The sequence below is a fragment of the Podospora pseudoanserina genome, chromosome 5, assembly GCF_035222485.1.
Source record: "Podospora pseudoanserina strain CBS 124.78 chromosome 5, whole genome shotgun sequence".
Taxonomy (NCBI): Eukaryota; Fungi; Ascomycota; class Sordariomycetes; order Sordariales; family Podosporaceae; genus Podospora; species Podospora pseudoanserina.
Genome location: NC_085924.1, coordinates 3,808,506 through 3,834,261, shown reverse-complemented (window position 1 = coordinate 3,834,261; position 25,756 = coordinate 3,808,506). Strand labels below are relative to the sequence as shown.

Genomic DNA, 25,756 nt, shown 5'->3' with positions numbered 1-25,756 from the left:
GCCATCATTTGAAGACGCAAGTGGCAACCAGCAGGAGCAGTGATTGGATATGAGATCAAAACTGCAGTCTTATTCGGATCGTGAAGAAAACAAGAGACAAATCTCTCCTTTCATCAGAAGGCATCGCGGGCATGTATGTACCATCGGGGCGTCCATCTTTCCTGGTTCCAGCCCTGTCAGAGACAACCTTGAGATCCATCTTTGCGTATGCGTCTCTGATGCGGTCCCGAAAGCTGCCGCTCTCATGTAAGTGACAGGGTTAGGGTTATGTTCCTACCATCCCAGCGGTACAAGTGGGGGCCACTTTACGCGCGACGCGCTCTGAGATTCGCTCGACGCGTCCTGTCCAAAATTCAATGCCACCAGGGTCCCTCCCCCAACAGGCAACATTCAGCATCACCATCAAGTCTCTCTGTGCCAATCCAACAACGGCTCTTATACTAAACTGACAGACAATAAAGTCTTTCAAGCACCACAAATCAAAACAATGCCTCATTCAGAATCAACCCCCGAACAACAAGACCCCCCAGCTCGAACTGAGCTCACCCCGACAATGGAAGACACCACCCTCAACCTAGGCAACGGCGGCCTAACAGACGAGGACCTCCTCATGGCCGACGTCGACGAAGTCGAATCCCCACCTGTAGTTCCCCCCGCCGCCGTCGAGCAAGAACCACCACCCTCCAGCGCCCCAGCAGAAGAAGACGCCCCCGTCGAAATCAAGCAGGAAACCAAATCCGACATCAAACTCGAGGATCTGTTCGACGGGATGGATTCCGATTCGGACGATGAGTTCTCTGGCAAGAACAACCACACCAACAAAGATCTCGTCACAGGCCAAGTGCCGCCTTCATCTCCAGGGTATGTCCCCCCTCCTCTCCCACCCTCCCCCCACCATCACAACACTGACACTTTTATCCAGCCCAGCCGCCCCTCCGGCGGTGGTTCCAACCCCGACCTCCTCCGCGCCTTCTACCAGCTCCTCTTCCCCTGGCGCCACTACTTCCAATGGCTCAACCACTCCCCCACCCCCACCCCCGATTTCAAACACCGCGAGTTCTCCCTCTGGCTTTCCGGGGGTGTCGTCTTCCGCTTCCAATCCTACGCCACCCTCGACCTCCTCCGCAAAGACGTCTTCAAGCACCTCCCCGAGCGCATCGAGATCGGCCCCATCTACACGGCCAACCCCCGCGATCGAAAGACGTTTCGCAACTCGAGCGCCTTCAAGCCAGTGGCGAAGGAGCTCTGCTTTGACATCGATCTGACGGACTATGACGATGTTCGGACGTGCTGCGACAAGGCGAACATTTGTGGGAAGTGCTGGCGGTTCATCACCATGGCGATCAAGGTGCTGGGGGTGGCGCTGAAAGAGGACTTTGGGTATGAGCATGTCATGTGGGTGTACAGCGGGAGGAGAGGTGCGCACGCTTGGGTCTGTGATCGCAAGGCGAGGGGGTTGGATGATCACAAGAGGAAGGCGATTGGGAATTATTTCTCGGTGGTCAAGGGGGGGGAGAAGACCGGGAAGAGGGTTAATGTCAGGAGGCCTTTGCATCCGCATCTGGCGAGGAGTTTGGGGATTCTCAAGGAGCACTTTTTGACGGATGTGCTTGAGGCGCAGGACCCGTGGAGGGAGGAGGATAGGGCGGAGAAGCTGTTGATGTTGCTTCCTGATGTTAAGCTGAGGGTGGCGCTGAAGGAGAAGTGGGAGGCTAATCCGGGGCGGTCGTCGGTGGTCAAGTGGGGGGATATTGATTCGGTGGCCAAGACGATGGGGAGTGTGAATACGAAGGATTTGTTGGAGGCGAAGCAGGATATTGTGCTGGAGTATACGTATCCACGGCTGGATATTTTGGTTACGGAGCAAAAGACGCATTTGTTGAAGAGTCCGTTTGTGGTGCACCCTGGGACCGGGAGGGTTTGTGTGCCGATTGATACGGATGATCTGGACGGGTTTGATCCGTTGGGTGTGCCGACGATTGGGGGGTTGGTGAATGAGATTGATACGGCGGGTGGGGTGGTGAAGAAGGAGGGGGATGATGAAGACAGAAGGGGGGCCGAGTGGGAGAAGACTAGTATCAAGCCTTATATTGATCAGTTCAGGGGGTTTGTGCATGGGCTGTTGAGGGAGGAGAGGGAGTTTGTGAGGGTGAAGAGGGAGAGGGAGGAGGAGGGGGGCCTGGACTTTTAGGTTTTGTTTGAGTGATGTAGTATTAATGGTGGGTTTTTTGTGTAGAGGTGTATATGGATGGGACATGGCCATGTTTTCCGAACCTGCCTCTTTCTTCAGCTATGTGATCTCTGTCCATGTGTTTCTATCAGTGTCATGCTCCCTTCTGCAAGACACAGTCAACCTCCCTCACTACAATAAACCTCCCGCAATCAAAACGCCACCCCTCCGCTCCATCCATAAACCCCATTCCCAACGCCCCGTCCCGTAAGAAGCTTCGCACAAAAACGACCCCAACTGGTGTAATCAGCACAGCAGCCTTCACTTATCAGTGATGTGAGTTCGATTCCTGTCTGTCCGTTTCCATGAGATGGATGGGCGGTAGTAGGTGTCAAGCATGATCGGTCCAACCAAGAGGGCACATGGGGGTGTAACCGATGTCGGTGTCATTGGTGGAGGCTGAAGGTCCCAGCAAGTTAGATGAAATACAACCCGATAACCAAAAAAAAAATACCCCTTATATCCCAAACCATCATCACCCCAACAAACCTCATCCCCCCTCCACCATCTAACTCCTCCCCAAATCCCTCCTAACCCTCCAAACCTTCCCCCCCGCCCCCCGGTTCTGACTCCCATGCAACCTCTGAATCCACGGAACCTCCATTTCCTCCTCCCCTCCTCTCTCCTCCCCATCGCTCTCCCCCTGTTCTTCCCCCTTCCCCTGATCATGATCCCTCAAGTACAACTCCTCACTATAACACCAGCTGGGCGTATCAAATTTCCCCATCACCAACACCAACCTCCCCTCTCCCTTCTCCACGCCCCCCATCCCAACCGGCGTGAGCAACTGCAGCTCGCCCCTCCTCTCATCTACCCCCCTCACAAGCACCAACCCCACCAGCTCCGAAAACTTCGGGTCGAGGCTCTTCCCCATAGGGTTGTCTATCAACGGCATCTTCCCACTCCCAGCCTCGATTATGTTGTCTAGTCCCCTTAACGCGGCCAAGTTGGAAATTTTCACAAGCGCCAAAACCATACCGTTGATTGCCTCTGCCAAGATTCTCGGTGAAGGTTGGTAGTCGTAGCAGAGGATACCCCTGAATCCCCTGTCAGGACCCGTATACCTCACCCTCCAAGGGGGGCAATGTGACAGCGGTGTTGAATTCCAAGTTGACAGCGACGGCAAAAGATGGAAATAAGACATTGCCTGCATCGTACGGAGAGACGACGGGATCCGGGAGGGGGAGAGGATTTCGGTTGTGTTTTGCGAGGGGAGGGTGCTGAATGCGGTGGTGGGAATAAAAGAGATGGCGGCTTGAAGACCAGAAATGGTTTCCTCTGGTCCTTCGGTCGACATGTACACCACCTCTGTCGGTTTGATTCCCTTGATGAGATCAGACAAAATGTCCAACCCGAGACCTTGGATCCAGCCTGGGGTGTTGACTACCATTGGTGGTTTCTTCTCTTCTCCGGGATGGGTCTGGGTCTGGTAGGTCGTAAAGAGGTCCATGACGCACTCGATGAAGTGCTCTGGGTCGAGGGCGGGGGTTACTGCGGCGATGGCGTGGGAGCGGATCATTGAGGTGACTGGTTCGAGGGTTGGGTGGCAGAAGGGGGGCTGGAGGTTGGGGGAGGTGAGTTTGACGAGGGAGATCACGCCGGGGGGGCCGAATTCGGGTTGCCCTGGGTCAATGTCTAAGATGTAGATGGGTGACCAAGGAGCGTTTTTGTTGCCGGCTCGGTCGGTGATTAGACGGTTGGCGAGGAGTTTCCCAAAGGTGGATTTCCCGGATGATTTGGGGCCGCAGAGGAAGAAGATGGGGGATGAGGCCCCTTTTCGCTTGGTTGCGATCAGAGAGGCCAGTTTCTTGTTCCATTCTGGCGGGGAGACGAGCTCTTGGAGGGCGACCTTTTTAGGGACGTCTTCTGGGGAGAACAACTATTCGAGGGTTAGCATGAACAATTCCGTAACAGTCGAGAGTGGAACAGACAAACAATTTGAAATGTCGAGTCTTTCTTGGATGGCACCCCTTGGGTGGGGACCTCGTTCCAGAGTTTTCCAAAGGCAGGGTTCAGTTTTGCCAACTGGCGCAACCCATCAGCTGCGGGATGGGGATGCAGCTCAACCACGGTGTCTTCAGAAGTACGGAGGACTGGGAGAGCATGGCAGTGCGGAGCGTGTATCCATTGGACTGGATCCAGTGGTGTTAACTGAGCACCGGCGATGGTGGCCTCGCCTTGATGGACTCCGATGCCATAGCTTCCCAGTATCACCAGCCGCTCTCCATCAGGCGTTCTTAGCGCCACGCAACCATCTGGCTTCTGTTGATAGTTCTTCTTGTGTGGCTTCAAGGACGAGTATTGAGGCTGTCTTTCTCTGACTACTGGGGGTATGAGTGTTCCAAGACTATGCCAACAGTTAGCACAGCTCAGAATATCTATGGAACCCGAGGCGTATGTGTCGTGCGTACACTGGGGAAAGAATAGGCGATGGAGGAATCGAATCACCCCTTTCACGGTTGAGGTCGGGTGTTGGGTCTTCGTTGACAGGCGTAGAAACCTGCTCCTTGGCAGCCCCGCGTTTATTTCGACGAGTAGGTATTGTTTTTGCAGGCGTGGAATCTTTTTGGGCAGGTGTTGGATTTTTATTCACAGGCGTTTTTGCGACTGGCAATGGGGCTCCCCAGAGCTGTTGCCGAGCAGCAAACGCGCTCATTACTCGGACAATGTTAGCCTATCTATACTATGACTACGGGGCTCTTTATTCATTCATACCAGGTGTAGCAGGAGAGGCAGGGGCCTTGGGAGGGATGTCAACGCCCTCGAGTTTCCTTCTCTTATTGTTCATCGCCATTGCCACTGTAGGTGGTTGGGTAAAAAGAGTTCAACGACCACAATGATCTTGGTCCAAAACGCTGACTGGGATGCTCTAGTGATCCTGAGAAACTAGGGTCCAGTTTCTCTACTATGAAGTCTCTTGCATAAGTTTGACACTAAGATCTGGACTCGCTCACTTCGTTGAAGAAATGGAATGGCTTCTCAAGCTTCGAGACAGAGGCACTCGAGCGCCCCACCTGAACTTTTTGACTTGCAAACGGAGATGCGTACGGACAGTACCTGCCTTCTGTAGGCTTTCAGGGCGTTCCTTCCGCGGTGGCATCTGGAATCTTAATAAGAGCTTTGATTTTTTTTTTTTTAATTTTCTTTGGATTTTTTTGGGGGAATTTCTGTATTGTATTTTTTATTTTATTTTTTTATTTAATTTTTTTTTTTTTGTTTTATTTTTTTATTTAATTTTTGTATTTCTTTTTTTTATATAATTTTTTAACTCATTTTTTTATTTAATTTTTTATTTAATTTTGTTTTGAGTTTTCTAAACTTTATGAAAATAGATAAATAATTAAATAAATAACTCTGCGTCTTTTTAATTTCAAGTGTCTCATCTTCCTCTCACGAAATCTTTCACCACGATTATTCACAGAGGCTCTCCCAGGGCGGCAGTGAAAGGTTAGCCAATCAGCACGCTCAATCAACTGCCCCCACCTCTCCACAACCCGTCGCGCTTTTTTTTTGCAGGGATTAGCAACTTTTCGCTTTTCCTGAAGCGCATCGTGAATTTTTGGAGCGACTCGACTCGACAGCTTCCAAAAAGAAAAAAAAAATCAACAAATCAACCACCAACAACATCCCTTTGAATCGCACAATCTTTTGCTCACCTCCAGCCACCGCTAACTTCTACTACCCACCCTCTACTTTATTGAACTCACAAAACAGTCGCAATGGCGGGGCCCAAAGCGCCCTCTGCTACCTTGTCCCAGCATATCGCCAAAGCTGCTGGCCTCCGTAATGCCTTGAGCCAGAAGGCGCTGCCCAAGCCTGTGAAGAAGGAAGAGTCCGAGAGCGAGAGTCAGAGCGACAGTGACACCGACAGCACCTCCACTTCTACCGACGAGGAGGCCGACGACAACAATGACGACTGGGCCGATAAGCTGAACTTGAAGAAAGAGAAGGAGGCTGCTAAGCCTACCACCAACGGCACGAAGCCTGCTTCCGAGACCGAGACTAAGACCAAAAAGGATGTCGAAGCCTCAGATTCGAGCTCCAGTGAGAGCGACTCCGAAAGCGAGAGCGAGAGCGACAGCGACGATGGCGATGTCGAGATGAAGGACGCTCCGGCCAAGAGCACTAAGAAGGCAGCCGCTCTTGCTGCTTCCGATTCCGAGTCCGAGTCCGAGTCCAGTGAGTCGGAGGAGTCGAGTGATGAGGATGCTCCTGCCGCCGGCGCCAAGGTCAACGGCGCCAAGGTCAATGAGAAAGCCAAAGAGGCCGAGTCGGAGAGCGAGTCGGAGAGCGGGTCGGAGAGCGAGTCGGAGAGTGACAGTGAGAGCGAGAGCGAAGCTGAGAAGCCTGTTCCCAAAGCCAAACCTGCTCCAGTTGCCAAGTCGTCGACAGCCAAGTCTCCAGCTGCTTCGAAGGACAAGGCAAAAAGCAAAGCGAAGAGCAAGGAGACCGTCGGCGAGTCTGAATCTGAGTCCGAGTCGGAGCCTGAGCCGGAGGCCCAAAACGCCGCAGCCGTCAAGTCATCGTGAGAATCATCCTGTGCTTGATGAGGGAACCTTGCTAACAAGTGACAAGTCGCCCTGCTGAGCTCATTCAGCAACGCTTCGATCTGCGGAAAGTGGACCCCGATCTCGATGCTGCCAGCGTTGCCAAGATGCTTGCGAATGCAAAGGCCGAGGGCAAGCAGCTTTGGTGCTTCACCACCCCCAAGTCTATTGGCATCGACGTCATCAGGAAGTACAAGATCTCTACGGACAAGCTCATCTCTGGCCAGCCACTCTTTACCCACGAGGGCGTGGATTACGGCGGTGAACTCGAGCAGCTGAGCCACTCGGTTAAGATCCTGATTCCCGGCAAGGATGGCAAGAAGTATGAGAGTGGTGAGTGAAGCTTTCTTTCTCTTGGTGAATAGAGGGTTTGCTGACGGTTTCTAGCCGACCAGCCCATCGGGCAGTTCCTCCACATCAAGCGCAAGACTCACATCGGCCAGGAGACCGTTGTGCCTGCCCCGCCCGTGCCGCCTAGACCCCAGCCTAAGGGGCTCAAGGTTCGCTACACACCGTTCGGCGCCACCAACAACGGTCTCACCGTCATGGGTGACGAGTCGGAGCACGAAGACGTCGAGATGGGCGATGCCGCCCCCGCCGCCCCCGCTGCTGCCACCAGCAAGGCGGCCGCTAAGAAGCGCAAGCTCGGTGGAGAGGAGACAGCTGCCACGCCCAGCAAGAAGGCGAGGAAGTCTCGTGTTGGTGCCAGCACCCCAGCAGTCAGTGCCCCCGTTGTTAAGCCCATCAAGGAGACCCCTATTGCTCCTCCCCCCATCCCTGGGCACAACGTGGCTGCTACCCCTGTCGCCTCCTCTGTCACAAAGTCTGATGGTAAGGACAACAAGGCTAAGAAGACTGCAAGTAAAGTGACGCCGATTCCGCCTCCTGTTCCCGCCGGAAAGAGCGCCTAGGTGGGCTCTTCACCTCCGCGAGCCGTGGTCAAGTCCGACGATTACCAGTCCATGTCGGAACGCAAGAAGCGCGAGGCTTCTTTGCCGCCCTCCACGTTCACCTTGCCCACATACACGGTTCCGAGCAGCAGTCCTGCTAGCAATTCCACGTCGCTCACCCGGGTGCATGTTCCCGGCAAGTCGACCCCTTACCCGGGCCGCGCCCGCAGCATGTCTATGCCCCCACTCCCCTCACCTTTGAAAAACATGATCAAGCAGGAGCCCTCGGACGAAGCCTCCTCGAGTATCCCTCTTTCGACTATCCCTTCATCGCCCTCGAAGAGCATGTCCACGCGAAAACCGTCTGTTGGTGCTGCCTCGCAAGTTCTTTCGTCGCCAATGAAGAGCATTCTCAAGAAATATGACTCTGGCGTGAAGGATAGCACAGCCAAGGTTCTCTTTGCCAAGGACAAGAATCGTGATGATTCTCCGCTCAAGAAGAAACACAAGAAGGAGAAGAAGGCTGATAGGAAGAAGAATAAACTCAAGAGCAAGTCGAAGGTGCGGTTCTAATGGCTGGCATGTGTCTTGCACGGCTGGGAAGTTGCCCAGTATCTGGTCTCGGGTCTTTACATCGCGAGTGAACCACACAAGAGCGCGCTAATTTCGGTTTTCGGTTTTCTTTTTCGCATCAGGCATCAAAAGTATTTCTTTTCGTCAGGGCATAAAGGGTTCGGCGGGTTGGTGGGTGGGGCGTTGAGATACCTTTTTTCGTGCTTTTCCATACATGGGTCTGGATGGATGGATGTTTGTTTATTGTCTTTTTTTGATATGCATACTTTTCTTTCTTTCTTCTCCTTTACATTGCATGTAATGTGAGATGGGTGTAAATTTGTGGGTTGATTGGGAGAGGTATATGTCAGTCAGTTGTATGTAAGACTCGGGGATGGGCACAGAGCCCAGATAGTCAGTTAGTCGGGTTTAGACAGATACGGGAATGCAGACAATTTGAATTGTAGATTAATGTACTCGTCTTTTTTTTTTCCCAGCGATTTATCAAGATGGTTGACGGCATTGGCGGCCGTTCCCTTCAGCCCGGTGCCACCCACCACACACACCATTCGCTTTTGACAACAAAATCAGAACTAGGCCAGATATTCTGGCCGATTTTCCTCATTCATCGTGACTTTGACCCCACGAGCTGAAAACATTTCTCTCTCTCTCTCTCTCTCTCTCTCTCTCTCTCTCTCTCTCTCTCTCTCTCTCTCTCTCTCTCTCTCTCTCTCTCTCTCTCTCTCTCTCTCTCTCTCTCTCTCTCTCTCTCTCTCTCTTTCTCTCTCTTTGACTGTCATGTATATATCATAAGAAGAATCTCCCGTTTTCGGTTCGGCATCACCCTTTTTCTGAGTTTTTGGTTTTTATTATCTTTGATGTTGCATTCTCCGAAGGGTTGCATCTTTCTACCTACCTACCTACCTCCCGTCTCACAGCATCTACCTGTCTGTCTGTCTACCTGACACACAAGATATTCTCCGTTCCCGCTTCCAGACCCTACCTCCCATGCTTTTATAGCCCCCCCTTTCCCCTCGCCGTGTCCCATGATGGAAAGAAGTACAGATTGGGGAATATGACTCCTCGGAGTGGTGGCGTTCTGGGACCGGCCGATTAAGCGAATCTGACACACCCATCCAACTCGTGACAATCTTGGGAGAAAGAGAAAAGAAAAAAAAAAAAACCGAACGACACAAGGCTGTGAGGCTGAAACCGAAACCCCCTTTTTCCACGCCGCCGCCTACCAACCCGAACCCGGCCGGCCAGAGTGGTTAAACCCTCCGAAGGCGTCCCGGTGGTGGAGGGGAAAGAGCCTCTCTTCCAACATCACACACCCATCCCTCCTCTAATCACTTGTTTGACTTGATTTAAATTCCTTTGAGATATTCGTTATATGATACAAAACCACCACCACCACCACCACCACCACCACCACCACCACCACCACCGCCACCATCATCATCATCATCACCTCCTCCTCCTCCTTCTCCTAGATATCGCAAACCCTTCCTTCCTCCCAGTATCCCCTTCGCTCTCAAGACAAAATCCAAATCGCAGGTATCATCACCCATCTCTTCTCTCTCCCTTCCCCAACTAGGTATGCAACCCCTCCCTCTTGATCCATTATATGCACCGCATCCTTTCCCTTCCCCCGACCAATAAAAAAAATAATAATAAAAAAGCCATTATCATTAAAAAGACCAACAGATGGCATATATCCCCCGCACCCTCCTTTTCTCTTCGACAACCTCTCATTATATGGGATATATCCTCCTCCCCCCTCCTCCCCCCTCCCTCGCTCTTCCGTCCATCCAAAAGTCTGATTTGTTCTTTCTCCAATAAACAGAAACGACTGTCTATCCAGATTGACTTCCCCCTTTCCAGTATACACACACATATATATATATAAATGAAGCGAGCGAACGATATGGGGTATATACCAAATAACCACACACACGCACACACACACACAGTTTGCGAAATGCCCTGCCAATGCCATTTGTTTGCCCCCAACCCCAAACCAATAAAATGCTGATGAATTGGCCCCGACAGATAAATAATAACGATAGTAGCAGTAGTGGCGTGTTGTATAAAAAAAGGCGATCGAAAAAGAGCAACCGGAATCGAGTCGAAGAAATGGCGAGAAAAGGATGGATGTGTCGATTAGGTTCTCAAGAAATCACCTCACATACACCTCCCTCTGCTCCTCCTCAACCACCACCCCAGTCAACCCCACCGCCCTCGGGCTCGTCGTCCGGACTTTGCTCCACAGGTCCCCCCCATGGTGGTCATCATTCGGCGTCGTCGGGCTGAGGATATTCGGCGAAGAGCTGCTGCTCCCGCAGAGGGTGTCACCCCTGCTCATCGAGTCAAAGCTCGATGAGCTCCCAAGAGTCCATTCGTCGCTCCCCCGTCGCTGAAGCAGTCCCAACCCCATCCCACCATACTCCTCGTCGAGCGCCACCCTCGGCCTGTCGCCAAACTCGACATACTCATACTCCCACCTCGTCGTCTTGTCCAGCTGCGGGCGCGGAAGCCACTTCGTTCTCGCAATGTAATACGTGACCGCGGCAATCACCCCTCCTCCGACAAGGTCGATCGCGTAGTGGTGGTTCAGATACATGGTGCTCCACGCAATCCAAACCACATACCCCACGAAAAAAGCCCTGAACCTCGGGAAGCAGTACTGCAAAAACAGCATCTCCAGCACGGCATCGCCTCCGTGCAGGGAAGGAAACGCGCCAAACGGCACCGGGGCGGTCGTGAAGCTCGTCGTGTACATGTCCACGCCAAACAGCTCATCGATCCTCTTCAACCCAGCCGGGCTGCCCTCCATGCCGTAGTGCGCCGGCTCGAGGCCGTGCAGGCCCTCGTACCAGGGAGGCGTGCAAGGAAAGAGGATCTGGATCGTCACGCCGAGGATGCTCATGTACCCAAACGCCCTCGCCCAGACGGGCGTTGTCCCAGGGGCGGCAAACAAAAACAGCATCACCGTTGTCACCAACGGAAGCGCAAAGTGGCCGAGGCCGTAGGGGATCCAGGCGATGATGTCCAAGATGGTGTAGGTGTGTGCCGAGAGGATGTTGCTCAGGTTGGCGCCGTAGAGGACGTTTTCTAGCGCGGGAAGGACCTTGACCCAGATGTGGGGGCGGTATTCAGGGGCGATGAACCTTTTTCATCATCATCGTCAGCATCAGACAACGAAAAAAAAAGAGGGAAAAAAAAAAAAAAAAAAAAAAAAAGGAAAAGATTCTCTCGGATGACGGTCGCTAACATACCTGCTGGCAAAGAAATAAAACAAATACACCCAAATCGGCAACGACGGCAGGAAAAACTGTCTCGTCGCTGGCATGGCCAGCAGAACCGCTAGCAACCCCATCGCGGCGCTCTTGACAAACGGGGCTGATGGTGTGATGAGCAGACAAAAGGCCAAACACCCAAACGTCACCACGTGCTGGAGGTCCCAGAGGGTCCATTTGCGGGTTTGGAGCTGTTTGAGAGAGGGAAGGATGGCGAAGGATGTTTGCAGTTTGGTTACATCGTGAGAGGCGGCTTCGTCTTTGGATTTTACCCGCTGTAACCGAAGAGAGGGTTTGGCCTTTTTGAATTTGGCGGGGATGGGGATGTTGGCGGCGAGGTTGTAGAGCGGTAATAGGGGGTTTGGGGAGGTGGTGATGGTTTTGGCGGAGAGGGAATGTGGCGGGGAGGGGGGTGCCGAGGTTGTTGATGGGAGGACGGGGGAGAAGTCTGGCATGGTTGCGATGGTGATGCGCCGGAATCGTCTAAAATAGGTTCGTCGCTAGGTAGGTAGGTTGAGGTTGAGGTTGAGGTTGAGGTTGAGGTTGAGGTTGAGTTGAGGTTGAGGTTGAGGTTGAGGTGTGACACACTCACACACACTCACACACACACACACACACTCACACACACAACACATGCACCACCCGGCGGGGAGGCAAACCGGCCCTTTCCTAGGATGAAGAAGGAGGAAAGGGGAAGAGGTGATTTGTTGGAGTTGGTTCGGCTATCGTCGCTGCATCTGCATTTCTCTTCGTGCTTGCTTTCTTTAACTCTTTTTACACTATTGGCCTGAACCGGTAGTTTAGGTGAGGTGCTCGTGGTTGACGTCGTTGTCGAATAGATTGTGACCGTTTTATTCTTTGTTGATGCTGATTATTAATTTCTAGGAATTACTGGATTTGGTCGTCCGTCCTGTTCGTTTCGTCGGTTTTTCCGTCTTGTCGAGCAACCCCCAAAAAAGGCCGTTTGGGAAAAAGAGAAAATGGGCTCCAAAAAAAAGCCACGAAGGAAAAGCAGCTCAAACGCCACACCAACACACGTCTTTCCTGCGGTCGGTTGTCGTTGAGTGTGTGTGTGTTACTTGGGAAAAGGATCAACACCTCGAGATCGCAAAATGGGGAAGAATGGGACGGGAAGCAAGTGAGGTTAAGTGTGTGACGGATTGTGACTGGGGGGCCCTCCTTGGTAAAGTATGACGGCGGTGGCCCTTGTTTAAAAGAAGGACGGGTGGGTTCACTTGGGAATGCATGCGAAGCAAAGCTAGGCGGTACAAAGTACGCACCCACACACATACCAAAGGTATACTAAGGTTACGGGACACGCGAGCAACACACCAGCAAACGAGGCACTAAAAATGGTATTCCCAAGCACTTGGCTGGAGAGGCCAAGACTTGACAAGACCGACTCTCCTCATTCCTCTTTCTCTTTCTCTTTCTCTTTCTCTTTCTCTTTCTCTTTCTCTTTCTCTTGTCTGGCTTATTTCTTCTCTATAATAATACAAGCAACGACTCGAGTCTTGAAGAGATACCACAGACAAAGTAATTGAGCGGACCGAAGTACACACACAACACCCCCCGTGTGATTTTCGCCGGGAGCCACCTGGTCATCACGCCCGGGCGACAGGGTCAGTTTGAATGCCGCAGTGGGTTTCTTTCGCTTGCTGCATATCAATGACAGCAAGAGTGCCCCTGCAGCGGTGAACATCACGCTAGTCGCACACACAGTATTATGCTTGCTGTGGTGTAAGTGATGCCGTCATCACTTTCTAGAAGGAACACAAACCTCCAGAAGCCCACGAGCGAAAACGACTTGTTCGAAGAGTAAGGTAAAGAAGCCACTTGCACTTCCGGACAGGATTTGACCTTGTCGTGTCTTGGAACATGGGATAAAAGAGGCACAATTGGTCAGCGATACCACTTCCTAACCGCGGACGTGCGTCAAAGGAGAGGCTTGAGCCCACCAGCGACATGTGGCTTGCTTCCCGCCTGTGGGGTTTCGCCAGAGAAACCGTTGCGCATTCTTTTGCTTTGTGCCGCTTGCACTCGGCATCTCGGCATCATGTCTTCTGCCGTCCAACATCTTCCAAAAGGCTGATAAGTAGGATAGCTTTCCACTCTTCGAGCCAACGCTATCAGCTGTGCCTCTGCGCGCCTCTTTCTTCCTCCAAATGAAAAGGTTCAAACGGTGGGGCTGGCCTGCTGGTGGATAGGATGGCTCTGTCACGGTTTTATAGCGCCGATCCTGTTGGTTTGCTCGTTCGATTCATCGATTTGCAAGCCCGGCCGTGGATCAGTGAAACTCTCGCGCAACCGCTCGTCGCAACCATTTATTCCACCCGCGGATTTCGGCAACCGGCACCAAAAACATCAGACCGCACCAACTCTTGGGTTTCGAGATTGGGATTCTCTCAATCTCCCTTTGAGATGAAGCAAAATTGTGAGGTAGCCAATGCCCTTTTTGCTGCATGACATGAATCTGAGAGAACTCGCTTCTTAATAGCTTCGGACGCCATCTCCACCTTGGACCCGAATTCGAAGGGGGGTCTCTTTCTTTTCCAGCCACCTGGGAAAATGTTCGCTACAGAACAGAGCACGCGACATTGTCTCCAACCCGCGGTCTTACCTCTAGCACTTTACGCGTATAACAAAACTGACCTATAGGAAGCCTTGCTATCGTCAAGCCTCATTTTTATCTGATCGGGCTTCGGACATATCAATTCTCCCATTTGTAATCCCCTCTGACTGCTTCACACCAACCCGACGTGGACTCTTTTTCCACCTGCAGGCCTGATCCGGCCCTGTGGATATCGCCTGTCGAACCATATTCTGTAATTCTTCGAGAAAAGAAAAAATATTTTTTCTTTCTTTTATGCATTCCGGCGGTCAAGCTCAATCCAGGAAGCAGCCGAAGAACAGGTGATTCGGCATAAAGCGAACATTGTAATACCCTGTCGCCGGGAACCGGGAACCACCTTGACATGGTTTTTTTTCTTTTTTTTTTTTCCCTCAGCAAGAGCGGCTCTTCCGATCGCCCTGTAGGGTGTACCCGCCCGATGGTTGACTGGAACCCTACCACCCTGCCGAGGCCTTCTGTCTTGTTGAACACTACCGAAGACCGCCGCCTTGTCCTTCCACACCATCGGTATTTTTCCTGTTAACTCCGGGAGAGAGGTCTCCAGGTCTTGTGGCTTTTTAAGAATGATTTGTAAACTCGCCTCGCTTTTATGAATCACCATGATGAGCCGGCATTCAAGTTAGTACCTCTTATGAGCCTCATGACTGAGGGAAGGAGGTCATCTCCGAGTCTGCCGGTTTGTTTAGCGCCCGCCAACCCTTTTTGACATCCATCTGCTGGGCGAAGAAGTGGATGTTTCTTGCGGGTTGCTTTGGCTTTCCGGGGCGCGAAAGGTGCGGCTCGGGGCTCGGGTCCCTTTTGTCGGACTGTGGAGCGAGCCCGAAAAGTCCGGGATGTATCCCTGTCGGGCGGGCAGGCGTGTGGGAAGGGCTTATTCTTGTAGCGGGGGTGTGGTTGTCTGTGTGTGGCTGGTGAGAGTTGATATGTTTGGGCTGGAGAACATGTTTGAAGGCATCATGAGAAGAGGGTGTTGTTGGACGAGGAGAGATGTGACAAAAACAAAAAAGACAAACTCATTGCTCGACCTCGGGTTCTGTCTGTGGCTGCGCGCCTGCTTTGGAAGAAATTGTGTACCCCCAGGGGAAACTTTATATCAATTTTTTTTTTTTCAGGACCGAACGCGGTTGACCGCTGTGCTAACTTACACCAGCCGGGGCAACCGAGGTTTGATAAAATTGTTCGCTGGGGCGTGAGATTATAACCTTAGGTGGTTAGTCCCGAGGCTTCTCTCTGGTCTACCGGCAGCACCACAAGGCCTCTTTCTCCCTTATCGTTCATCAAAAGACTTGACTCAACAGCAGCCATACTCAGCAACTCATCAAAGAAAAATGCCAAGTCTTATGGGTAGACATGAGATCCCAACAACAGAAATATGATGCTTTTCTCCATCGCTCTACCAGTCTCTTGTACCAGAGCACCCCTTTCCCCATTTATCATTACAGCACCACCCTCCCCCTTTTCATAGCCCCCCCACCCTTCCCCCCCTCCACCCGGGGCCATCACTCCCGACAACCTGGGTCCATGCTACCGTTACGCAGTAAGAAGCAAAGTAAAAGCACAGCTAAAAACACTTGGATAAAGCCACGAAACACCTCAAGTTAGGTGTAAACCTCCACACAAATCCCCTGAAGAAATCCTTAATGGCCGTATAGCTGCAGAGTGGTTTCGATTTAACTCTGCGTTTTACTTGCCCATCACACAGCGTACATGAATCGGGCAGTGTTCGAACTTGGAGGGGAAGAAAGTCAAGTACCCAGGTGGGTTGAGGTGGAACGTGGTGAGAAGTCTGAGCTCCGACAAGGCCTGTTGTTGAACAACGGAACGGGGATGTCTTTGGTTCACAGGGTATGATGGGTTCTGGAAACTGAAGCCCCGATGTGGTGGTGGTACCTTGAGACAGGGAGAGAATGTTTCGCACAGGTTGAGCTATACCTCCATCCTGGTGGTCTCTCGTGATGCAGACAAGTCAGGAGCAACAGAAACCCCCCAATGATCTCAAGTCTAACCTCTCCAGACGCCAAAACCATGATCGACATCATGGGATGGGTGTCGAGGTATTTGCCCCATCTCTTTTGGATGCATCGCAAGAGGAGCGCTACAAGAGTTGTTTAATCACAAGGCAGAGTCTCGAAGGCACACACAAAAAGGCATTGAAAGTCATGACCAAAAAAAAGTCTTGTATTGTTCTCGTAGCTACCTACAAAAGTCGCATGCGTCTCTGCGTTGGCCTCGCTCTCCTCGGAGAGACGATTTTCCAGGCGACACCACGAGGAGGTGACAGAGTCCGACTTCGCCGCCCGATAAATGGCAAGATAGACGGCAAGATAGATGGCAATATATGGCATGGAAAAGGAAAAGGGAAAAGGAAAAAGGAAAAAGGAAAAAGGAAAAAGAAAAAAAGAAAAAGAAAAAGAACCACAACTCCCTCACCAAGGCAGCAACAACCAGCCAGACTCCACCATCCTATTCCTCGAATCATATCCGCCAGACCCATACACCCATCCATAAGAACGAGGGAGGCTTCGCGCCAGGTAACCGTCCACGGTCGGATCGTGCTATCCCAGCAGCTACAACCCAGAGTCTATTACCCCCCTAGTTGACCGTCCACAATCCGATCGTGCCACCCGGGGGTGTGTTGGTGTGCTCATGGGAAGAGAGGGAAGGGCGGGAAGAGGGAATGTTGTCGTCGTCGTTGTCGTCCGGTCGGTCGCATCGTTCGTCGTCGCTGGTGGTGTTGATGTCGATGTCGACGTTGTCGAAGTCCGAGTCGAGACGATGTTGAAAACAATGTTGAAGACAATGTTAAAGATGATATCGATGGATGTCGAAGTTGATGTCAAAGTCGACGGTGGTGTGGTATGTTCGATGTAAAACAGAGAAGGAAATGGGAGAAAAGACTCGATTATATAGACAAACCAGATGGCTCGTGCACACTTGCAAATCTGATGGCTTGACTGTGAACTGCCAGTGCTGTGCGAAGTTGCTCTCATTCTTCTCCGGAGGCGTTGTTAGTTCGAGGGGGGGCTTTGGTACCGGTGGAGTGTGTGGCTTTTTGATGGATGTTGAGATCGGGGACCAGATCTGGGAATTGGATCGTCTCTGAGCTGCGAAACATGGGAGAAAGCCCCTGATGGAAGTTCTAATAGGCAAGATGTCAATGTTGGAACGCTTTGGAAGTGAAAGCTGGGCGGAAAGATGAGGTTACAACATCAAGAGAAGTGACGAGCTGAGGTCGCGAGTGGTATCTGTCATGTCGATTTGGCTTCGATCAAGTGGATCTGAAAAATGTTGGCTTCAGATCTGTCCAGCTGCCAGAATGTTCGAGAATTCGGCCTCGAGAACGGATCATTTTGCATGTGATACCAGACTCTGGTGCCTCATGTGAGAACGCGATCAACGAGGCGTAAATGTCGAGATGTTGCGGCCGATGGCGGAAGTATCCAAGAGTTCGCCGGCTGTGTTCAGGGAAGAGAGGAAGGAAGACAGCTTGGTAGATGATAGATTGAAACTGTTCATGATATCGCTACCTAGCTCAGTGTGTGATTCTCACGTCTCTTCAAAGGGGCAGTGTCCTGTTCAACCTCAAATCCATCGAGCTCGCCCCGACAAAGACGGTCTGCTGATACTTGGTGAGAATCTCCCAGTTCTGGGCTTCGGTGTTCCACTCGCTAATGTCACGACGGGTGAGGGAGAAGGTGACGGTTTTGGTGGCGTTGGGGGCGAGGAGGACGTCGTCAAAGCCGCGGAGGAGGAGAGACGGGGCGAGAGGGTTGTTGGGTGAGAGGTACTATTCATCATCAGCCGTACGGGATCACAACAGAAGAAGCAAACAAGGCAGCTCACCAACTGAACAACCTCCACCCCCTCCCTCGTCCCTGCATTCTTCACATCCACCTTCACCTCAAACAAAACCTCATACAACCCCTCATTGCCACCCTCCTTCCCACCGGCCGGTAGCTCCTCTTGCACCCCCCCATCCCTAGCCTCCGGCGGGAAGTCACCAATGCCAGGTGATCGCGCGGTGCCATTCTCACTGTTATATACAGTCGCATTGACCCAAGGGTAAACATACCTCGGAATCCTCCACCCCTCAAACCCCTCCGGCTCAGTCCACCGATCCACATCCCCTATATCAACAACCTCCCCCATCACCGGCGCCGGTATCGTCCTCCCCTTATTCACCTCGTGCCCCCCCCTCCCACCAACCCTCTCGACAACCAAATTCCCATACTCAAACTCCGTGTACCCAACCCCGTGCCCAAACCCATACGTAACCCTCCCCCTCTCCCCCTTCCCCTCGCTCAAAAACCACCTATAGTCAATAAACACCCCCTCCGGAAACTCCTGCCTCGGACTCCTCGGATCAGGCGCCACCGTCAACAACTCAACCCCGTACGACTCCAAGTCCTTACCCCAGGTAAACGGGCTGCGGCCTTGTGGGTGGACATCACCAAACAAAACATCCGCCAGCCCGTTCCCAGATTCCTGACCGGGAAACCCGGCCCAGAGGATAGCTGAAATATTCGGGTGCTTATCCGCGTGATCAATGACGACAGGGCCCGAGGTGTGCAACACAACGATGGTGTTAGGGTTGACAGCCGCCACGGCGCGGATCAAAGCGTCACCGTTGTCCCACAACGTGAGATTGTTCCTATCGCCAGCATTCCCATCGATAGACACAAAATTCTCCCCCGAGGTGGCGGTTGCAAAGACGATGGCGACGGAAGCGTTGGAGGCGGTGGATTGAGCGGTGGGGAGGTCCCAGTTGGAGGTGGTGTTGAAAAAGGTTATGTTGTACTCCTGGGAGAGGCCCAACAGGGCCGTGGCGGGTGAGATCAGATAGGGGAAGTCGGTCGTGCCAGAGCCGTATCCCATTGCTACCGTCCCGTTGATGCAGGCTCGCTCGGGGCAGGAGTTGGGTCCGTGGGGGTTGTCGTGGGCATCGTTGCCTATTACTGCTAGGCTGGTCAGGGAGGATTTGGAAAGGGGAAGGATGCCGGTGTTCTTGAGGATGACGGTGGATTTGGCGGCTAGTTCACGGATGAGAGCCGAGTGGTTGGCTTGGACATCGACGTGGGAGTTGACGGTGGTCCAGGGACGGTTGGAGTACTTGTATTGGGGGCCAGTGGTGTTTCGGGTCCAGGCGGAGAAGTTGGGTTCTGGGCGGGAGGTGTAGCTCCCGACGTGGACGCGGAAAAAGGAGGTCATGATCCGGGTGACCATGTCATCGAGGCGCCACTGGGGAACCTCGCCTTTGAGGACGGCTTGGGTGAGCGCGCCGCCCCAGTGCGAGCCGTAGGGGGGTGATGAGGCGGAAGGGGGACCCATCATGTCACCTGGCATTGCCATATCGAGCCCCGAGAGGGCCGAGCCAAGGGTGCTGTGTTGTGCTCCCCAGTCGGACATCACTGTCTTTCTCATCAGCATCCTCCCGGGAGACACACCGCCAGAAACTCACCAAACCCCCTAAACCCCAGCTCATTCTTCAACAAGTAATTCTGCACCCACTCATTCTCACACGCATACGTCCCGTTGATCCTGTTATAACTACACATCACACTCCCCACCCCAGCCCTCACCGCATCCGCGAACGGCCACAAGTACAACTCATGCATCGTCTTATCGCCAATCCTCACATCCACACTCCCGCGGAAATGCTCCTGCTCATTAAGAATGTAATGCTTAGCACAGGCAATCACACCCCTACTCTGGATCCCCCTGATCGTTTCCGCAATCGCCACTCCAGTCAGGTACGGATCAGGAGAGAAACCCTCCCAGTTTCTCCCTCCCTGCGGTGTTCTGCCTAGGGCTCCAGCAACAGGACCAAGCTGGACATCAACGCCCTTGCCGCGGAACTCTTCACCCATCGCTTCGCCCCGGGCACGAATGAGGCGTTTGCTGAAGGTTGCTGCGGCGTTCATGCCCGCGGGAAAGGCTGAAGCTTTGTCGACTATCATCGACTGTCAGTTAGGAGGTGTTGGAGAAGGGAGACAGGAGGGCATACCATATCTCACACCCAACGGCCCATCCATCAGACAAAACCCCTCAAACCCCAATCTTGGGACCGAGCCGGTCTTGCCGATACATCTGTCGCCTTCCCAGCCCGTTCCGGTTGTCAAGTTGACTTTTTCAGTGAGGGTGAGCTGAGAAACAAAGGCCACAGCTTTTTCGTACGCGGCTTGCCATTCGGTATCGGATGGGTCGGGCGAGATCCATGGGGAGGGGAAGCCGAGAAAGGGGGTCTCCGTCAAGGCTGTGGTTAGGGATATCAATGGCAGCAACCCTGCAGAGGTTTGAAGCCGCATCTTTGCTGATTTAAAGAGCGCAATGTTCAAAACCTCAGAAAGGGCAAATCAAAGAGAGAGAAGCATGTCCAGAATGGGAGACGAGACCTAGATGTGAAATATCTGCAAGCTGCGACGCAATGGCAATGAAATATTCCCGTCAATCACAGCCATGGTAGCTGACGTCGTTGATCATCGAAGGAGGGGTTAGCAGATTAGCCATGGCGAATCCCCCTCTCTATCCCGTCTCGGGATCTAGAATATGCTCATCTTGACGGGACGGGGTGCGGTGGTGTGGTGTCGATGTATTACCCGCCGGCTAGTTCCCGAGCTGCAGGTACAAAGGCATAGGTAGACATTCGGTAGTCGAAAATGTTGCGAGTTGTTGCATCATAAAGCACTCGGATGTATGAGGTTCATGTGCTGTTGACAAAATGATGAAATCGAAACCTTTCCCAAGCCAAAAAAAAAAAAAAAAAAAAAAATCGAGATGCGATTGGAGTTTTGCCTGCCCTCTTTCATCATATACAACTCCTTGACCATCCATCCCATTGCCACAGTTTTGTTCTTACACGTATCTATACATGTCCATCTCCCCAACAAACCAATCTTACACGGCAGAGTAGACAGCGCTCACGCACCTCCCACACTCTACCCTCTGCTCCACATCCACCTGCCTCCCCTTCCCAGCCTTCCCCCCCTTATCAGTCAACAGATTCACCCTCGCCCTCGGCGCAATTTGGAGCCTATTCCTCCCCAGCTCCCCATCCATCTTCCCAGCCCCAACACTGTCCCCATCCAACGCCCCAATATAAATCGGCACGTTCGTGTTATTTCTCTTGCCCGTGCCCAACTGATAGCTCTCGTTCCCTCCCCAGAACAAGACATCGTTCCCAAACTGTGGACCCCCTTTAGAGTTCCCCTTGGAACCATGCACATTGTCCATGACAGCACAGACATGTGTGCTTCCTACGGCGATCTTGTTGAGACGAATAGGATGAACAGTATTGGTTGCCTCGTCGTATTCATAGAGATCGGAAAGAGCCTTGACCTTGGAGGGAGCAACAGAGACGTGAAGCCATTTGCCTGTGCCGAGTTCGCCGTGGATACCGGAACCACAAGCCCACGTCTCGGCCACGACTCTGCCGAGCTCAGAGGCGGGCATGACTTCCGACCCAGACTCTGATTGAACCTTGGTGGCGTCAACGGTGAAGAAGCTGCTGAGACCGCCAGCGGCGATGGAGGTAACCTTGGGCTTGAGGTTGGTGCCGGCGTAGAGCTGGTTGACGGGCAACAGAGAGGGGGTGTCAATATGGGTAGCTGTGAGATCGGTCTTGAAGCCAAGCTGGCCAACGGTGTTATCACCAAAGGAAAAGACCCTCCCTTCGTTGTCAAGGGCAAGGGAGTGGTAGTCACCCGTGGCGATCTCCCTGACCTTGAAACCGCGCAGTCCGCCGACCTCGTGAGGCTGGTCATATGGACCAGCTGGGCGGTTTTGCCACGTCAGCCCAGGAACACCGAGCTGACCTCGGGAAGGAAAGTCCTCTGTGCTAGAGGCGGCCGAGAAGACGCGACCCCTGGAGGTGAGCATCAGACAGTGTTCAAGGCCGGACTTGACATCAACCACTTGTTCGTTCCAACCCAAGTTGGCAGGCTTGAGGGTCCTGTAGTGCTGGGTGAGGCTGGGGGAGCCGGACCAAATGGACCAGGAAGAATGAGAGTTTGGTGTGTTTTCGGCAAAGGCCTGGTCAGCTTTGGCAACAGGAATGGAGTAGACTTGTCCGTTGGACGAGAGGGCAATGACACGGTCCCGGGAGACGGCGATCTTGGTGACATCTTTGCCCCTGAGGGTAACTTCCGGGCCGGGGGCATCTCTGTTGTAGCCGACACCCCACTGAACTAGGTCGCCCTTCTCGTTGACTGCCACGCCAAAGTCTCGTTCCAGCTTCAAATCCCTGAGAATCTGGCCGTCAAAGAAGGGAATCCTCCGTGGTGTCTTGATGTTGGATTCCTTGGAGTCAGGAGCAGCAACCTTGCCCACATTGGAACCCCAAGCATAGACGCCGGGGTGGTCATGACTGTGCTTGACTTGGACATGTTGAGGGCTGATCAGTTCATTGCTCTCCTCCCTAGACTTTGCCTTCTTCCGTGGTTTCTCACGGAGAATCTCGGCCTTTTCTGCCTGTTTAGGGCTTCGAACCTGTTCTTGTTGCTTGGATAGTTGGGAGTAGTTTTGGTAAGCCCAGAAACCACCAGCGCCAGCTCCCACAAGGACAGCTCCAGCGACGAGAGGGATGATGGAACGGCGAGGCTGAGCTTCCCCCCCGGTACTCGAATGCCGTACCCATTGCGAAGGCCTTGCTGTCCTGGCGGTCTGTCGTAGAGCTGTGCGATACATGGCAGACGAGGCTATCTTGAACTGTCTCTGAGTGCTGACTTATATGCCGGGTCTGATTGGCTTCCAGATTCCTTTGTGTCAGAGGTGAGAGAACAGAAGAGCTCGGATTATCGTCGACTTCATACCCTGACCACGAAAATGCCTTGGGTAGCCGAGTTCGACTGAAATACCCGTGATGGCCCGAGATATGGTGAGGTCACTGGGTGTTCACGAGGCTGTCTTCGGATGCAGCAGGCATGAACCTTTTTCTTCAATAAGATGGTCCCCAAGCTCATGTCTTGGCATCAAAGAGCTTAACATGCGGCCCGTGCGCCCCGCATCCCACCACTGGATTGTGGGGCACTTTTAGGGAGCCAGGGCGTGCTGTCGGCCGCGGTGAAGGGTCCCGCCTGTTGCGTTGCGGCCAGATATACGCGGCATCCGAGAAGACATACGGAGACGGCCACCGGAGCCGGTGTTAGCAACAAATCGACCGAATCCCACGGGAGCTAAGAAACAAAAATGTTTGAAGACTCCTGGTACAGCTTTGTACCCGACTACCAACAACAGCAGCGACAGGCGCAAAGCTCAGGCCATCAAAGAAAGAAGTCACTGCTCCAGCCTCCAAATGTAAGTGGTCTGGGCTCTCAGGAGCTATATACTCAAGAAATACTCTTGACTGACAAGCTCCATATGTACAGGGTGTAGACAATGTCGATGGCGCGGGATCGCTCCCAGTTCTTTTCGAAGACCAAGAAGACACCAATTCCCCACCAGAACCTACCTTGTCACGAAGAGCAAAGTCGTACTCGGATTTCTACGACATTGTCAAGGCCCAAATAGGTGGAAGGCCACACCACAAGAAGAAGAAGGGGAGGAGGATACGACATGGCCGAACGTGGGAAGCATTGGGCGTTTCGGAGTCTTTGGCGGCAAAGCTGCCGGTCGAACAGGACGCTCACGATGCCGAGCTGGACAAGGAGCTACTGGAAGCAAGTCAACAGGAATTCCTGTTGTACCACGATCAGCTGGTCATGACCGAACGACACTTGGGCACCCTCGTTGAAGATGCGAATAGTGCTCTCAAGGTTCTCGAATCCCTGAGCCAGTCGTTCCGGGCAGTTGACGAACAAACCGGCTCTTTCAAGGCCCAATGCGACGACCTACTCACAGAGCAGAAACGGTTGCAGAAGCTGGCCGATGATGTTGGCACAGATCTTCACTACTACGCGTATCTGGACAATGTCAGCAGACGACTCAATGCTCCAGGAGCAGGCCGACTTGTGGAGGACGACGCGTTTGCCGATATTTTGTCAAGCCTCGACTCTTGCATAGCCTTCATGACGAAAAACACGACGTACCGAGATGCCGAGTCTTATCTTGCCCGCTATCAGGCCCTGCTCACCAAGGCTCTGCACTTGCTCGAAGTTGGCTTCACCAATCGCCTCAACCGAGTTTCTGCCGAAATTTCCAAACAAATATTGGCTACGGGGTCCGAGTCCGCACGGCACGCCCTGGCTTATGGCCGGTTTGAAGAGACATTGCTGGAGTCCTACTCCTTAATACCAAACATCCAGACCGTCATCCGCAACGTCTACGATCAAAACGGCCATCCGCAAACAGCACTCAACTGGGACATATATGCCAACACAGCCAACAACATCTTCTACGCCTACTGGGCCGTCAGAGAAAGAGACCTGAAACCACTAATTCAAAGCGACCTCGACGCCTTCCGCTCAGAAGCCAAGGAATCCGTCGAGACCGCGGCCCGTAACTTCGTCAAGCAGTGCTACGAGCGTTCCTACAATGAAGCCTCCCTCTTCCGGAAAATCTTCGCCATCGAGACCCAATACTCAACCGACCCCAAATCTGCCTTCACCGCCCTCAAATCCTCCCACGCCGGGTCTTTGGTCACGGGCACAAACGTCGCCCCTGTCGCCACCAACCTCCAGTCTGTTCTCCACAATAGCGACCTGAGAACAGTGTGCAACATAACAGGCTGGGTCACCAACGAGTATCTCCTGTTGGACTTCGACGAGGATGAAACCCCGTTTGTGGCTCACTGCAGGGAGCTCACCGCGCGGCTACTTACTGAGCACCTCTGGACGTTCACCGACGCTCTTTTCGAAGCCGAGATATCCAAATCCATCACCAAGGCAGCCGTCGCCCCAGACTCGCTCAAGATCGGGCCAGTAACCAACAATGACTCCTCCTCGAACGCTTTCCCCCCTATCAAGCGAGCTATTGAGCTGTTGGTCATGTTTGATCAATCCATGCCCAAAGAACGCTGCGTATGTTTTCCCTCTCTCTCTCTCCCGCCCCCCTTTCCCATCCACACTCCCATCTAACCTGTCCAATAGCAACGCAACTCCCCCATCATCTTCAGCCTGCTCCGGGAGTCCATCTCATGCCTTCACCGCGCCGAGGCCCGCATCCGCGCAGCTCCCCACAAGGGTACCGACCCAGATCTGTTTATGATTAAGAACTTGCTTATCCTCAAGAACGAGCTTGTGACGCTCGAGATTGGCGACATCAGAAACGTGCATATTGGTACGCAGTCGGTCTCGGGGAGGATCAGGGAGATGCAGCATTTTGGGCAGATTTGGGACGGAATATTGAAGCCGGTAGGGGGGAATCTAATCAGGGGGGTTTGGGAACGGGTGGGCAGTTTGGGGGGACGATTGGGGGTATATTCCGGGAAGTTCACTGCTGGGTTTGGGAGGAGGAGGAGGAGGAGGCAGAGGGAATGGGGTCAAGGAGGGAGGAGGGGGTAAAGAAGGGGAGGTGGATGTTCATGAGCAGTTGGATGATGAGCTGAGGAGGAGCATTGTTGCTTTTACGAAGAGGTGGGCGGGGGTGTTTGTTGATTTGAAGGTTGGTGGGGGAGGGAATAAGAATATGGGGGGGAGGAATGTGGCCAAGGTGGAGAGGGAGATGGATGAGAT

General features: G+C 53.0%; 8 protein-coding genes across 8 annotated transcripts; 4 read left to right on the top strand and 4 right to left on the bottom strand.

Annotated features, from left to right (window-relative positions):
- Positions 1 to 124: 124 nt before the first annotated feature.
- PRI1 (p48 polypeptide of DNA primase) lies at positions 125 to 2,191 on the top strand (the record flags this gene model as incomplete). The annotated part of the gene is made up of 2 exons (XM_062948188.1): positions 125 to 861; positions 928 to 2,191. Exons 1-2 carry the CDS (start codon positions 488 to 490, stop codon positions 2,189 to 2,191), a joined length of 1,638 nt encoding a protein of 545 aa, XP_062799599.1. The 5' UTR covers positions 125 to 487.
- Positions 2,192 to 2,738: 547 nt separating this feature from the next.
- Positions 2,739 to 5,460, bottom strand: GRC3 (Polynucleotide 5'-hydroxyl-kinase grc3; the record flags this gene model as incomplete). Its single annotated transcript, XM_062948187.1, has 6 exons — positions 5,407 to 5,460; positions 4,946 to 5,373; positions 4,642 to 4,888; positions 4,166 to 4,577; positions 2,924 to 4,109; positions 2,739 to 2,839 (listed from the first exon to the last, which is right to left on the bottom strand). Exons 2-6 carry the CDS (start codon positions 5,022 to 5,024, stop codon positions 2,739 to 2,741), a joined length of 2,025 nt encoding a protein of 674 aa, XP_062799598.1. The 5' UTR covers positions 5,025 to 5,373; positions 5,407 to 5,460.
- Positions 5,461 to 5,610: 150 nt separating this feature from the next.
- On the top strand, positions 5,611 to 7,688 carry QC764_509330 (uncharacterized protein; the record flags this gene model as incomplete). The annotated part of the gene is made up of 3 exons (XM_062948186.1): positions 5,611 to 6,755; positions 6,806 to 7,110; positions 7,165 to 7,688. Exons 1-3 carry the CDS (start codon positions 5,950 to 5,952, stop codon positions 7,686 to 7,688), a joined length of 1,635 nt encoding a protein of 544 aa, XP_062799597.1. The 5' UTR covers positions 5,611 to 5,949.
- A 51-nt stretch (positions 7,689 to 7,739) lies between these two features.
- On the top strand, positions 7,740 to 8,240 carry QC764_509325 (uncharacterized protein; the record flags this gene model as incomplete). The annotated part of the gene is made up of 1 exon (XM_062948185.1): positions 7,740 to 8,240. The coding sequence occupies one exon, from the start codon at positions 7,740 to 7,742 to the stop codon at positions 8,238 to 8,240; it is 501 nt and encodes a 166-aa protein (XP_062799596.1).
- A 1,728-nt stretch (positions 8,241 to 9,968) lies between these two features.
- On the bottom strand, positions 9,969 to 12,572 carry AUR1 (Phosphatidylinositol:ceramide phosphoinositol transferase (IPC synthase)). The gene is made up of 2 exons (XM_062948184.1): positions 11,498 to 12,572; positions 9,969 to 11,389 (listed from the first exon to the last, which is right to left on the bottom strand). The coding sequence occupies exons 1-2, from the start codon at positions 11,971 to 11,973 to the stop codon at positions 10,399 to 10,401; spliced, it is 1,467 nt and encodes a 488-aa protein (XP_062799595.1). The 5' UTR covers positions 11,974 to 12,572; the 3' UTR covers positions 9,969 to 10,398.
- A 5,098-nt stretch (positions 12,573 to 17,670) lies between these two features.
- On the bottom strand, positions 17,671 to 20,455 carry BGL4_1 (beta-glucosidase; the record flags this gene model as incomplete). The annotated part of the gene is made up of 4 exons (XM_062948183.1): positions 17,671 to 17,937; positions 17,994 to 19,558; positions 19,609 to 20,100; positions 20,155 to 20,455. The coding sequence occupies 4 exons, from the start codon at positions 20,453 to 20,455 to the stop codon at positions 17,707 to 17,709; spliced, it is 2,589 nt and encodes an 862-aa protein (XP_062799594.1). The 3' UTR covers positions 17,671 to 17,706.
- A 589-nt stretch (positions 20,456 to 21,044) lies between these two features.
- Positions 21,045 to 22,832, bottom strand: QC764_509300 (uncharacterized protein; the record flags this gene model as incomplete). Its single annotated transcript, XM_062948182.1, has 1 exon — positions 21,045 to 22,832. One exon carries the CDS (start codon positions 22,830 to 22,832, stop codon positions 21,045 to 21,047), a length of 1,788 nt encoding a protein of 595 aa, XP_062799593.1.
- Positions 22,833 to 23,212: 380 nt separating this feature from the next.
- Positions 23,213 to 25,585, top strand: COG3 (Golgi transport complex subunit 3; the record flags this gene model as incomplete). Its single annotated transcript, XM_062948181.1, has 3 exons — positions 23,213 to 23,441; positions 23,513 to 25,102; positions 25,172 to 25,585. The coding sequence occupies exons 1-3, from the start codon at positions 23,334 to 23,336 to the stop codon at positions 25,583 to 25,585; spliced, it is 2,112 nt and encodes a 703-aa protein (XP_062799592.1). The 5' UTR covers positions 23,213 to 23,333.
- Between the last annotated feature and the right edge of the window lie 171 nt (positions 25,586 to 25,756).

Bases quoted from the DNA above. Each gene is read 5' to 3' on its own strand.
- AUR1 (XM_062948184.1), bottom strand. From the start codon at position 11,973: ATGCCAGACTTCTCCCCCGTCCTCCCATCAACAACCTCGGCACCCCCC. The intron at 11,390-11,497 runs GTATGTTAGCGA...ATGATGAAAAAG, and splicing joins TTTTATTTCTTTGCCAGCAG to GTTCATCGCCCCTGAATACC.